Source organism: Solenopsis invicta, chromosome 7 (genome assembly GCF_016802725.1).
Source record: "Solenopsis invicta isolate M01_SB chromosome 7, UNIL_Sinv_3.0, whole genome shotgun sequence".
In the NCBI taxonomy this organism is placed as follows: Eukaryota; Metazoa; Arthropoda; class Insecta; order Hymenoptera; family Formicidae; genus Solenopsis; species Solenopsis invicta.
The window spans coordinates 10,928,179-10,942,172 of NC_052670.1; the positions used below are offsets into that span (position 1 = coordinate 10,928,179).

Sequence of the window (13,994 nt, forward strand, 5' to 3'; positions counted from 1 at the left end):
CTGTTTTCTATTAGATTATTAACGGCATAGAAGATTTTACAAAGTGGCTGTCAAATTTAGAGAAAGAGATACCAATAGAATCAAGAATAACATCTTCAGTGGAACTTTTTCAAGTTCGCGGTCGATATCAAGCGTTAAAAGATAACATCGACAAACGGGTCGAAGAATTTAGAAACTTAAACGAAATGGGAAATGACAAACTATTAAGTTCAGAAGGATCATCTGTGCAAGAGCTTGGTAGACGATTCACTTTCTTAAACGCACGATGGACGGATGTTACAGATCGTATATACGAACGCTACAGACATTTACAAAATGCTAGTCATGAGTACGGAGAATTTCGTGCTTTAGTTGCACAGGAAAGTGATTGGTTGGATAAGCTAGATAAGCGATTAAAAAAATCGCCTAAAACTGCTGCAGACGCAGAAGAAATTTCGGAGGAGCTGGATGTAAGTAAATTGTTTAATTTTAGAAATATTTAGAAATAATTAATTTATAATTTAAATTGTAAAAATGGCTCGAAAAATTCAATTAAAATTTATAAAGTTGAGTTGATAATTATCTTACGTACTTTTTAGAAAAAATTAAGTTATTTCTCTTCTCTAATTTTATCTGATTCTTTGTGCATATAATACATATACACAACACATACTCAAGATTTATATTGTATATTATATTTAAGGATTTAGAAAATTATATAAGAAATCATCCGGAATCTAGACTTGAGAAAATTCAAGAAATTGGTAAACAACTTATTGATAGCAATATCATGACTCATTCTATTGAAACAGATGTGGAAGGATTAACAAATCGATGGGAAAACTTAAACAAGCAGGTATGCATACATCTCTATATTTGTTACTAATATAAAGTGTATGATTTATACTTTATTTGTAAAATATATCCTGAAAAGCTTATATTATCGAATTCTATGTATATGTTAAGCTTAAGCACGATCTTTTGAAATTTTAACAGCTTATAACTGCATGTGGCATTATTACGAATTGCTCAGATCGATTATGTTCGCTCAAAAATTATTCTAGCTGTATGAATAATATATAAAATTATAAATAAATGTAATGAAATATTAAAGAAAATGTTTAAATATTATATCGCTATATATATATTCTATATATATTAATTATTTTTGTAGTGGGTATTATATTTTGTTAGTTGAGAAAAGTTATAATTATCACTCATTGCAAGTTTAATACTTGCTTTGTAAAGTTAATTTAGTTAGAAAGATAGAATATGTTTTGAGTAGGCAGGGCAACGGGCCAAGCTGTTGGAAGGATCAGTGAAGCAAGCCCAACAATCGGAAGGGCGTATCCTTGCTCTTCAGCATTCTTTAACACAAATTGACTCCGTACTAACTGCACGTCTTGATTGCGACCTCACTGCTGATGATTTGCCTCACGATTACCAGGTCTGTTTACGAAGAAAATGATACTCATATATTATAGGATCATTACACCAGTCATTGAACAATCAGTAAATGATTGTTTAAGAAAAAATATAAGATTTCAGAATAATATATTGTAAATAACCAATTGATATTTTTTAGATCTAATTTTCATACAGATTTGATTAAAATATTATTTAAAAATATGGTTGAAAATATAATTATAATTATATTAAGTTGTTTTTATTTATTTATTCATTATTTAAACTTCTTATTTGTTCATTGACTGATGCGATAATCCTATCATATTAAAGAAATAATCTAGAGATATTAGGATAGTAATATTGTGATTTTGTTGCTCATTAATAATTGTGATTTAAAAGTTTAATGTTTAATGTCAATGTTTAATTTTTAAGAAACCACAATCACGAAATAATATCTTTTGACATATCTTTGTTATATTACCGATGAGTTATGAGAAATATTAACCAATATAAAAATTCTTGTGAAATAGCAACATATTAACACGAACAGTTATGATTAGAACTATTAGAAGATATCAATCCTTTTTTTATTGTTTACGTATATTTTGGAAATAGCATGATCGAATGAATGTAGGTATAAATCTGCATCTTTTATATAGATTTTGCTAACAAATTATATCATAAAAAGGATGTAAAATTTTGCTAATGCATATGGCATATCATGAAGTAGTATGATATATAAGATAATAAAGTAATAGATATTATTTATTTTATACATAATTATGTATCATGGCCACAGAAATTAATGGAAGAGTTGGAACAACAGCGTGCTACACTCGAGGAAATGGCATCACAAATTGAATCGTACAAAGCTTCTGGTAAACAAGAAGCAGCACTTCGACTCCAAGAACAAATGTCTCTGATTGAACAGAAGTATGCCAAAGTGCAAAGAAAGTTTCAACGCTTTCGTTGTCCGACTAATATAGAACCTAGATTATCGAGAGCTTTACGAGAACTCAGGGGTATAGAAGAAGCAACGTGTTTGCTAGAATTATCGTCTGAAGATCCTGAAGTCATCGAGGGTCAATTAAAACATTGTCTGGTAATATTAGGCTATACGTTTATATTCGTATATTACATAATTTAATAAACTAATGCACATTAATAATCATTGTTCTACAGCGCTTTTATCAAACTTTAAGTGAGATTAAAGGTGAAATTGAATGTATAATCGTGACTGGAAGAAAATTAGTTGAAGATAAAGCTGTTCCTGAGTCTGACAAATTTTCAAAGCGAATTGATATGTTAAAGGAATTATATAATAAGGTATCTAAATTTTTATTCATATTAGAAAAAAATATAATATATCAAAAGAACAATTCAAATTTTTTAATTTGTTGCAGCTTGGTCTTCATATAACGGAATTCAAATCCATATTAGAATCAGCGTTAGACTTGTCACGCGATATGCATAAAAATATGGCGTATGTTAATATGTCTGTTGAGAGTATAAATAAAGAATTAGATACGCAAAAAAATATGCCTGACCTACCGGTGAATGCAATATATGTACGAGTAAGTATATAAACCTCATTTCAAGTCTTGAATATATTATATTCCAGATATAAATGTAAACAATATTGAGAATTAATCGTGTTTTTACTGAATTGAATCATGAATATCTTTACATAAAAAAGTCATGAAATTTAAATTGTGTCATTATTTACAGGAGACCTTGACTGAAGTAATCCCGCGTCTTAATGTTATAAGAGACAAACTATTTGTATCGCAAAATCAATTCTCAAAATTATGCGATTCCATGTATCTCGAACAACTTAAAGAAAAAATGTCTGACGTAATTATAAGATTAGCTAACACAGAAAAAAGATTACGACTCTGTCAAGGATCAGAGGTAAATATCTTTTATCTAATATATCTGAATATTATGTAAATGTACATATTTTATTTTTTGTAAAAGGATGAACCTAATGTCGACGAAATAAATGCATGGCTCTTACAAGTTGAAGAGAAATTAAATAAATTGGATGCTGTTCCGATCGATCAACTTACAGAACATCACTTTGAACAGTGCAAGGTACTGAAATATTGGCATGTGATATTAAATATACATAAGACAGTGTGTATATGTATAAAGAATGGTATTTATTTTAAACGTTTTTGTCTCGTTATTAGGCTGTGCAAAGTGAAATGATAGAAGCAAAACCGAAAATTAATCAGCTTCAACGTTATACGTTTTATCCCCAAGTAGCTGAAATATGTGAAAAATGGGAAGCCATCTCTAACAGAATACAAGTATGTATCTAATTCTTGTTTTAAAAATTAAAATTTGTTTTTCTATTATCTTTTTTCTAAAGTCAATTTTATCATTCATTGCTTATTCGCTCATGGCTTATTCTTTGCTTTTATACTTTAACAACTGGTATATGTAATGCTTGTGCTTGTTAGTACCATTACGTATATCTCTATCACATAAAACATCTTCATTAATACATAAGGATTTAATTTTATATTCCAAAACATGCAGAAATATTACTAATTTATTTTAAATATCAATTTTACCATTAAATATTATTTTTTTAAATTAAAATTTCTAACATCAAAAATGTCATATCCCATTCTTTTTTTGCAGCAGGATTTAAATGGAGCTATACATATTTTAATAAGTGATTATATATCATAATTAATATTATATTTTTTGTTTTCGAGCAATTTTTGATTGCATTAAAATAATATGTAATTTATATTATTTTTACACTTCTCGCTAGTATGGAATATCTAGATTCAGTCCAAGAGGTGGCTCTATCTCTGTATATAATGTAATTACTGGCACAAAAATAAGTAATATTTTGGTAGATGGAAGAATTCATGTTTTGATTGTTTTATGGTATTGTCTCTCCCCTTGTATAGAACCTACTTTTCACGGAGAACTTAGAGAACGGATTGCAAAGCTAGAAGAATCTAATTGAGTGATAGTGCAGAGTGATAGTGCATTTTTTGCATTGGTGATGGATATACACGAAAAATTCAGCTTTATATGCACAGTGAACCGCATCGTCACTTTCATTAGACCATGCTTAATATTGTTCCACTATTAACATGCTCTTTCCATTAACTGTCAATTGTCCATTGAAGTATCTGTCACCTATCATATTTTCACAGGAATGGATCCACAAAATCACAGACAATTTGTTAATAAAAAGTAAAGCAGAAACTTCTAAGGGGAGAGACAATTACGGACGCAATAAATTATCTAAACAGCTGGAACAAACTTCAGCACATCCTGCCAAAAAAGAAAAAAAATTAATAGATGAGAATCAAGCGATTTACGGCATAGGATATTTCAATCCTGCCTTTGATGATAATCAGTGTGCTGTTGTTAATACGCCTGAAAGCTCGCCCATTGATGTGCCTCATCGAAGCAGAAAGTCTTCCGCTAAGTCGGAAAAAGTGAAAACTAGAACTGTGGATGTTAGTAGAACTGTTAGACGAAAGTTAGACATGAGTTCTGTGCCCGATGTTGTTCAAACTTCTCAACCGCAAGTTGTTCAGGTTGACGACGATCTGTCTTCACCTTGTTCCGATACAGATGTGCATATGGCTGATGAGGAAGAATTCTTTCTGGCTAAAAATAGCAAATTATTTTCTCAGGTATCTAGCAATACCTTGACGGCAACGGAAACGAACACTTTTGGCGCAGCTTGCGCACAGCAAAATCCATTTCGAATTGTAGAAGTGAAAGAAATGGAAATTGTAAAATCAATAGCGTCTCCCGAAGATCATGTGATCTTGCCGAGTGCTAACGTGAGTGTTGGATTGATGCCGCAAGTAGTTGAAAGGGTAGAGATTGTTGAAGATACTGAGACAGAAGCCGAATCCATTGATACTGACACTGAAGACAAAGAAGTTAAAGGAAAAATACCTTCTGGTACTTCTGAGCAGGTTGTCAAGAAAAAAGAAATTGTGCCAATTTTAAAGAAAAAAGCACCGGTCGAACCTCCTGCGCGAAATATTAAAAGACTCATACTAAAGTTAGATTTAGACACTGATCAGGAAAATGTTACCGATTCAAATAAAAGTACAACGCTTTCCAGCAATACATCATTAAGAAACGAAGAGGTTGACGCAGCGGGACTTCCAAATGTTGAACGTAGTAAGATCATAGATCAACAATTACAAGAAAGATCAAATAAATCGCCTAGAATAACGTCCTCGTGGAAAGATACAGAGAGCGTGGCAGAGTATCTTATATTAGATGATAACGGAGAAATTGAAAAATCTGATATACGAACCAGTAAGCAAGCAAAATACGTTGCAGCACAAATGTCAGTAGCGATCCAAGAAGACAAAAGTAATCAAAAGGAAATGATGCCTGGAAAAAGCATTGCACATTCTGTAATACGTGAAAACATTAGTAATGCGAGTTGTAGCGAAGAAGAAAATTTGTATAAGAAGTCACCATTGATGAGACGTATGAAGAATCTGTCAAAAGATGACACGTTGGAAGATTGCGAAAGCTTTTACGGCAGTGACAAAGAAACGGATGATGCATTAATATTTTCGGACGATACAGAAATTGATGTTGGTAGTTCCAGTTCAGATGGAGAAGATACTAATTTAGGAGAGCATGTTGAGCACCTCTTGGACAAGGTAACATGCGTGTCGCATAGATGCGGCATTCATGTCCACCAGTCTGTTATTTATTCTCGTTTATACAGACTTGATTATAAAAATTCTTCGGTATCGTGTTTTACATGATATATTTTTGTTTCTTTTTCAGATAAAAGTTGAAAAATCTCGGCCATTTATGCAGCATAAAATGGAAACAAAAGTTGTTCATGAGAAAGCATTATTTAAAAATCCGACGGGTATCTCTCGAACAGCATTAGAGAAAAATATTTTGGAATTTGAACAGTTAGCACAAATGATGCTATGCAGGATGGACGTTATGTTGATGAGTATCAGTGGTATCTCTAACGAAAAAGATCCTACTAAGCGACTAGAGGTTTGTATGATTTATTTAAATTGTTATTGTTTATCTAAATTTATTGATGTATAAAATCATATTTATTGATTGTAATCTTTTTATGTTACAGATACTGAAAAGTGAGATTAGTACCCTTGCCCCAGACGCAGCAGCTTTAATCAGCAAAGGAGACGGTTTAGTTATGACGATACATATGGCTGATCCTGCACGGGCAGAAAAAATAAAAAACGAACATCAAGATAAACTGAGAAGCAAGTGGCATCAAGTCATGGCGGAAATTGAAACGCGCAGAAAACAAGCGCAAAAGGCAGAAGAAGTTCTGCGACAATATAATAACATAATAGCGGAATTTGAAGACTGGTTTAGAGATGTACCATTGAAGCTTGAACAGGCTAATAATTATGAAGGCCAATTGGAATCATTCACAGAAGAATTTGATGCAAAACAAGTACAAATACACAAACTGAATGAGTTAGCAGCAGAGTTGAAGAAATTAAATGTTGGCTATTCGGAATCAGTACGATATAATATTAATAGCAACTGGCAAAAAGTTAGTTCACAGTTCAAGAGATTTAGTGGTAGCAAAGACAAGGACAAACATGTAACTGACAAGAAAGTAGAATTGGTATGTGTCAATATACTAAAATATATTATAATAAATTATTGTTTTAAATATTGTATATTGTAATAAATGACTATTGACAATTACATTTTAAATTCATTGAAAAATTTATGATGATTATTTATATTGTTTTATTTTTTCAGGACACTAGTGGCGTTAATTCACAAGAGTTTATCGCGCGCATCAGCAAACTGAGAGAAGCAATAGCGACTGTATCGCGATCTTTAAATTCTGTGCCATTGAATGGCAAAGACTACGAATTATTTACAAGCCAAGAAGAATGTTTGAAAAAAATTAACAACGCTTTAAGTATTTTAAAACCAAGCATTGACGAAGCAAATTATGTTTGCGAAAGCGTCACGCGGCAAGCCAAAAAAGAGCAAGCTGAACAAATAAAACATTTAAGTGAGAAGTTGCAAAATGAATGGACAAGCGTTAGTCAGAGTTATATGGAAAGACATAACCGATGGATTAAATGTTACGAAAAATGGAGAGAACTTCATAACACATGCCGGACGTTTTCAGAGTGGTTGGATAAAATGGAAGATGCTTTAAAGAAATGTAACGTCTTCAGCCATTCTAAAGCAAATAAAACAAAAACTTTCGAACTGGAACAAGAAGTTTCTAGAATGCAACGGACATTAAATAATATCAATGCAGCGAGTACAGACATATCCAGCCGGGCTTCCACTGAAGATGTAATGGAATTGCAGAGTATGATTGAAAATATTAAGCACCGCTGGCACAAATTAGTGGCCGAAATAAATGTGCGAAAAGAAAAGTAAGATATCGATGTTATTTTCAACATTTTAGAATATGGAATCAAAATTATTTATGGAAGTTTGCACTCACTTTTTTATTATTCCGACATTTTAAATAAATATACGATGTTTCATAATTACACATGATTACAAGTGATTACAAGTAATCATAATTACAAGTTATTGCTTACGACGTAAAATTATGAATTATGAAATTATGACTTGCTAATGTAGACAAGCATGTATTGCGAGGAAAGCTCGACCCAGCACATTGAGCTATTTCAGTTGTGATTTGCCAGTGCTGCTGTAGTGAAGTCAGTCAACTCAGAATAACCTCAGAATAAACGAACATCTTCCAGTTCTCTTGTAAATTACATTGTCATGAGAGTAAAATAATAATAGATATTATAATTTTGATTACGATAATTTCAGTAATTTGTTGTATTTATGAAATATTGTTAATAGATTTTAAAATATGCTCTGTTTATATGCTTTATGAATAAATATGCATTATTTAAGGAATTTCGCCATGGAGAGAAAAGTGAATAACGACGGCAGGATTTTGGAAACGGCGTATAATATCATAGAACAAGTGACTACTCTATTAGTATCAGCAGCAAATCCTTCGGACGAAACCTCATTATCGATCCGACTATCATTAATTAAGGTGAGTTTAAACGTAACAATTTTGCATTTTTGTTTTAAGTTTATTTTTTTATTATTTTAATAGAATTCATCAAAGCACAATTTTTTATTGGCACAATTTTATTCTCTATATTTTTATTCTTGAAATATTCAAACATTTTCCACTTTTAAATAAATGGCAATATTGTCATTATAACTCTATGTCCATATAAAAACACAGTCACTTTTCATACAGCTCACTATTACACGAAATCACTTATACTTTCAAAATAATATTATACATACGAATATATAATATTAAAAAATACATATTATTAATAAATACTCTTTAGAGCGCACTGTTTAGATGCGACTTGGATAAGTAACGGAATTATTCTCTCTGAGATATTCAGTTCCCATGGGCTACAGCCTGGCGCAGCATAATCAAATAAACTGAAACTTGTCCTAATAATATCTTCACATTTCATGACTGCACATGCCGAATCGTGCCAGGATATAAATAGCATTGAACTCTCACTTTCAAACAGCTTCCTAGTATAGATAGACTATATATTCATTTTTAAATTATCTTATTTCAATAGATAATGAATTAACATTAAAAGTACTCATGATATAAAATTGTAATTCTCCTACATTACGCCTTCTTTAGCGTACATATCAAAATTTTTTTAAATAGGCAATAAATCACATTTCTTTAATTGAGATCTAATGAAATATTTGCAATTTATTAAATAGGCGAGAGAAGAAGAACTTCTATCTCGGAAAAGAACTTTGCAAACCTTAGTAAGTCAACATAACGTTCCCAGAGAAGAAGATGAGAGCAACAAACTTCTCACAGATATGGATAAGGTATTGGTTTTATTTATATAAACTTTAATATCGTAATCTTTAAAATTTTTATAAGTCGATATAACTACTTTTGCATTTATTATATTTATTCAGGCTAATGCAAGTCTTTCGAGTCACCGTGAATACGTGGAATGCAAGCTTGCTTCGCTTAGAAAATACATCTGTACCTTGGATGCCGTTATGGCGTGGGTTATGGAAACGCGAACCCGATTGAGTATTTCTCAAGATCTGCCGCAGCACGAGCGCAATGAAGTAATTAAAAATATTATGGTAAGTTACATAATTTGCATAATTAGAAAAGGCGTCATCTTGAGGCGTCAAAAGAGGTGGCATCTTATAATTTTCGATTAATTATATTTTTCAGTCTAAAGTCGAAGATCGCGAAATGGAAGTAAAAGATGTCTTAGAAAACTACACTAATCTGGAAAAAGAGTGTGAATCAGCAAAGCAACCGGTTTCTATTGAACTGCAGGTATGTAAAAGTATATTCAGTTTTCAATAGATTGCTATCACTAAAATGCACTTTTATCTTAAGCTCACTTTAAACTATAATTTTTATATTGAAATAAGACGCATTCCTATTTTATAATTGATTATGTAGTGTATTTTTATATATGTATTTTAAGTAAATAAGTAGAGTGGATTAAACTAAACCAAAAAATTTTGCATTATTTTGCGAATTTTGGCAATAGTTAACGAGATAAGTTAATTTTTCGAATATCAGCATGCGTCCATGAGATTTAGCAATAGACAGTTCAACGTTTACTGTTTCTTGGCGCGCGACAAGACAGTGTGGTAAGGCTATGCTCAGGTACCTACATTATTGTTCACAGAGCGTTTCTTCCACTGTCTTACTGCGCGTTTAATAACCATAAATACTGATCTTTTTCGCACAATCATTATACTGATTTGTGGATCTTTATAAATCATTTTCTCATTAACTATTGCAAAAATCGCAAAATGGTACACGATTTTTCTGTTCAGTTTAGTTCACTCTACTATCTTTTCACGATTGTTGTATTAATAATTATCAGACATCCTGTATGTATGTAAATGTATGACGTTTGTGTATATTTTATTTTATATGTATTCTTTCTCTCAATTGTTTTTCGTGTTGCACAATATAAAATTATAAATTATAAATAAGATATTATCTTAACTTCTAACATGAATTATAGATAGTTTAAGGCTCTCTGTACAAGAAGTTATGTTAAGTACTGATTTTAAACTTGATTCTGCACATAAAAATAAACTTGTGTTAATACACAAAGAAAAAATTGCGATATAATGATATGTAGGTTACGTTAAGATTTTTTTTGTGCGTTAATGTACATAAGTTTATTGTTACGTACTGATGTAAGTTTAAAATCAGTATTTAACATAATGTCACGCGTGTATGGATATTCTTATACGGAGAGACCTAAGTGGATTTTATTTAATATTATATGTATGTTTAATAGGAGAAGCTGAAGAAATTAAGAGAAGACTGGCAGTTCGTGAAGTGTTATGGCGAAAATGAAGCGTTAGCCATAACTTCTGCTGGGACTACATCAAAAGGTAAGATAAATTGTGTGCATTCATATCGCTTAAAACTAAGTTCTTTTTATGTTTGTAGCATTTTCTGCTTTTCAAAAAAGTGGCATTTTTATAAATTATTACTAGTTCACAGATGTATATGTATATATTTATAAAATAGAATTTTTTGTGTTTTTCAATAAAAAAACACAATTTTCTCTTTTTCTAAATATATATAAAATAAACTTTCATGAACTTTTTAGACTGCACTTTCTGCAGAGAATAAGAAAATTCAATATTTAAAAGAGTCACGGTGCAGCATGCTTGTGAAACTGCATTATTCTCTCCGACCATGTGCATTTTTAAGCTCAACAATTGTACCATTATTTGAAATGGTAATTTATAGATTAAATATTTCTTTTCGCTATTCTATTCGCTAATGCAGGATGTATAAAGCAAAAAGAGGATAATTATATTTATTACATTCATAAGATAATTGTGTTAGATTCATGAGCATGCTAGAGGTAAATAAAATTTTTTCTTTACAAATATTTTATATGGAAGATATATTTTAATTTGATGAGTGATTGTGAGAAATAAGGATTTTATTCTCACTTAAATTATTTTTCAATATTCTTGAAGAGTGTTTAAAAAATAAAATCAAGTGGACTTTATTCGATTCAGGTACTTAAATTTTTTTTAATGATTTATATGTGCGTTAACATATTACCAAGTTTACAAGGGCATTAGTATTGTCTATCGCGTTAAGTATTTAGTATGAATGGAACCAATTCTGGCTGTTGGTTGGTAAATATGTGTCCTTACGGACGACGCGGGATCTCGGAAGGAAACTGAACAATAAATAGTACGTTTAGCCGGTCCGCTAAGCGCGGCCACATTTCACTTCCACCCCATCCTGCAGAGCGATATATATCCACCGCGTTAAGTGCAGTCTTTTCAACGACTGGACCAGTTCTTTCTCCTTTGTCGCCGTTGTTATTCGATTGGTTGGTGCACTCGGACACTGCTTTTCCGCACCGTATTTTAAAAATTGTTGAATCGACAGCATTGCTCAAACTGAACTTCAATAGACACAAATACAACTCATCCAAGTATTTCTTTCGTTATCGTATATTTAAATCGAAATGAGACGGCATAAGGGAATAGAACGGGTGCCAGAACGTAATTATCGCCGCAACAGAGATTAATCCCGAATATAAAAAAAAAAAAACTTACCGTCGATATCGTCGACATCGTTCTTCCCGCGGATTGTTCCTCGAACCTCTAAATATGGATTTGCCCAGAAAATCGCTAATTACGACGCCGCGCGCTAATTAACGCGGATGCGAATGATAGCTCGCCACTTTGTCCCCTCCGCACCTCACGCTTATTGACGCACTCCGGATAAACAAACGAGCAATGCGAAACATGCGGCGGCGCACTCATCGTTCATCATAACGATACTTGCGACATTTGTTAGGAGCGCTGAGACGATTGCTAGACGTAGAAAAACTTCCATCGTTCGCGGCAACTTCACACCAACGCACGCGCGCGATACGCTAATCCCAAAATCGAGCGCCCGTGAGTCGTGAAACGATGTAAATGTCATTGAATCCCCTCTGAAAGCTCACTCGACGTTCCCAGTGTGCGGCTCAGTGAAACGCGATAAATGTCTTGATAAATGGAGCGTCTTGACGTACATCACGATTCAGGGCGACGCGACGGAATATCTCGAGGGTTTCGAACGTCGTGAGACCCGATTAACGGCCATCACGCGCTAATTAATGGCGATCGAGTACTAATTAATGACTAGATATAATCGATTTCCTTGCCTGCGGGGGATTTTCCTGCCTCGAAAAGAGATGGCACGAAATACGTAACGATTTTGGCGCGAGAACGAGCGACGCGAAGTGGACGCGGGATAAGTACAACAACTAGTTTACTACGTTGATCAAAACAATAGATTAATGTGTACTCGTATGTATTTACAGGTAAAGGCCGTGACACAGGCTTTTGCATAACTGCATAACCGTATGCATAACGAAATTGATTGGTCCATTTCCTTATGCATGTGCTAACGAACCAATCAACTTCCTTATGCATACGATTATGCAGTTATGCAAAAGCTTGTGTCGCGGCCTTTAGACCTCGGAATCACGTCACCCGTGACTGTTGGTACACCTGGCGAACGAAGTGCCGAATGTGCGTACACGAACTTCAAATTTTTCCTATCCTTTTGACGTCTTGTCGCGATTTATGTGAGCGCAATTGAGACGAAGCGCGAATACTGAAATAGGAGCGAATAAACAGTTGACTCACCGTTCGCCGCCGATCGCTCCGTTCAGCTCTGGCTCGGCCGTAGCTGTCGAACGTTCAAGTCCGTCCAAGATCCGTCCTCCTCACCACAGAACATATATAAAGCTCCTCACGACGATGCGTCTTGATTTACACTTGTCACGAACGCGTGATACTTCGCTTTCGACAATCCCGGTACTCACGTTCGTCGAAAACTCGAGATACAAAGAAAGGGAGAAGTTGCAAAACATGATTGAATGCGACTTCGCACCATGCATCGTATCCGATACGACGGATGTTGGCACGAACACCCGACACCACTTCGCTTTCGACACTCCACGGCACTCTCGAAACACTCGTTGGCGTCAAAAACTCGTACGGAACGACGAGGATGTGAGTTGAAATGCGCTACGACGCGCCGCGATCTTCCGCCGTCCTGCCTAACCGACCGTCTGCTGCTACTGCGTAGCGGTGGTAGAGCAGCGCAGCGACGCGCAGGCGCGTGAGCGTGATCACGCGCCAGGCACGTCGCTACGCAGTAGCAGCAGATGGTCGGTTAGGCAGGATGGCGGAAGGTCGCGGCGCGTCGTAGCGCTATTCAACTCGCATCCTCGTCGTCTCGTATGAGATTTTGACGCGAGCGAGTGTTTCGAGACTGCCGTGGAGTGTCGAAAGCGAAGTGATGTCGGGCGTTCGTGTCAATATGCGTCGCATCGTGTCGACTTGTATCGGATACGATGCATAGAGCGAAGTCGTGTCGCGTTCAACCGTGTTTCGCATCTTCTCCGTTGCTTCGTATCTCGAGTTTTCAACGCGCGCGAGTACCGGGAGTGTTCCGAGAGTGCCGAAAACGAAGGGTTGCGTGTTCGTGACAAGTGTAAATCAAGACGAATCGTCGTGAGGAGGATCTTGAATCT

The 13,994-nt window shown here is 34.1% G+C and overlaps 1 protein-coding gene across 11 annotated transcripts in view; it reads left to right on the forward strand.

Annotated features, from left to right (window-relative positions):
* Window positions 1-13,994, forward strand: part of LOC105202434 (dystrophin, isoforms A/C/F/G/H) — a 508,516-nt gene that overhangs the window by 32,155 nt on the left and 462,367 nt on the right. For 9 of the 11 annotated variants that reach the window (XM_039451747.1, XM_039451745.1, XM_039451744.1 and 6 more), the window contains 18 exons: window positions 15-449; window positions 683-835; window positions 1,265-1,426; window positions 2,186-2,488; window positions 2,569-2,712; window positions 2,790-2,960; window positions 3,115-3,297; window positions 3,364-3,480; window positions 3,579-3,698; window positions 4,566-6,053; window positions 6,184-6,408; window positions 6,500-7,015; window positions 7,156-7,793; window positions 8,293-8,440; window positions 9,154-9,267; window positions 9,361-9,537; window positions 9,632-9,739; window positions 10,728-10,824. In XM_039451747.1, the coding sequence (XP_039307681.1) occupies window positions 15-449; window positions 683-835; window positions 1,265-1,426; window positions 2,186-2,488; window positions 2,569-2,712; window positions 2,790-2,960; window positions 3,115-3,297; window positions 3,364-3,480; window positions 3,579-3,698; window positions 4,566-6,053; window positions 6,184-6,408; window positions 6,500-7,015; window positions 7,156-7,793; window positions 8,293-8,440; window positions 9,154-9,267; window positions 9,361-9,537; window positions 9,632-9,739; window positions 10,728-10,824 (5,299 nt within the window). The remainder of the gene's footprint in view (window positions 1-14; window positions 450-682; window positions 836-1,264; window positions 1,427-2,185; window positions 2,489-2,568; window positions 2,713-2,789; window positions 2,961-3,114; window positions 3,298-3,363; window positions 3,481-3,578; window positions 3,699-4,565; window positions 6,054-6,183; window positions 6,409-6,499; window positions 7,016-7,155; window positions 7,794-8,292; window positions 8,441-9,153; window positions 9,268-9,360; window positions 9,538-9,631; window positions 9,740-10,727; window positions 10,825-13,994) is intronic. The other 2 variants (XM_039451748.1, XM_039451751.1) reach the window with 2 other exon arrangements.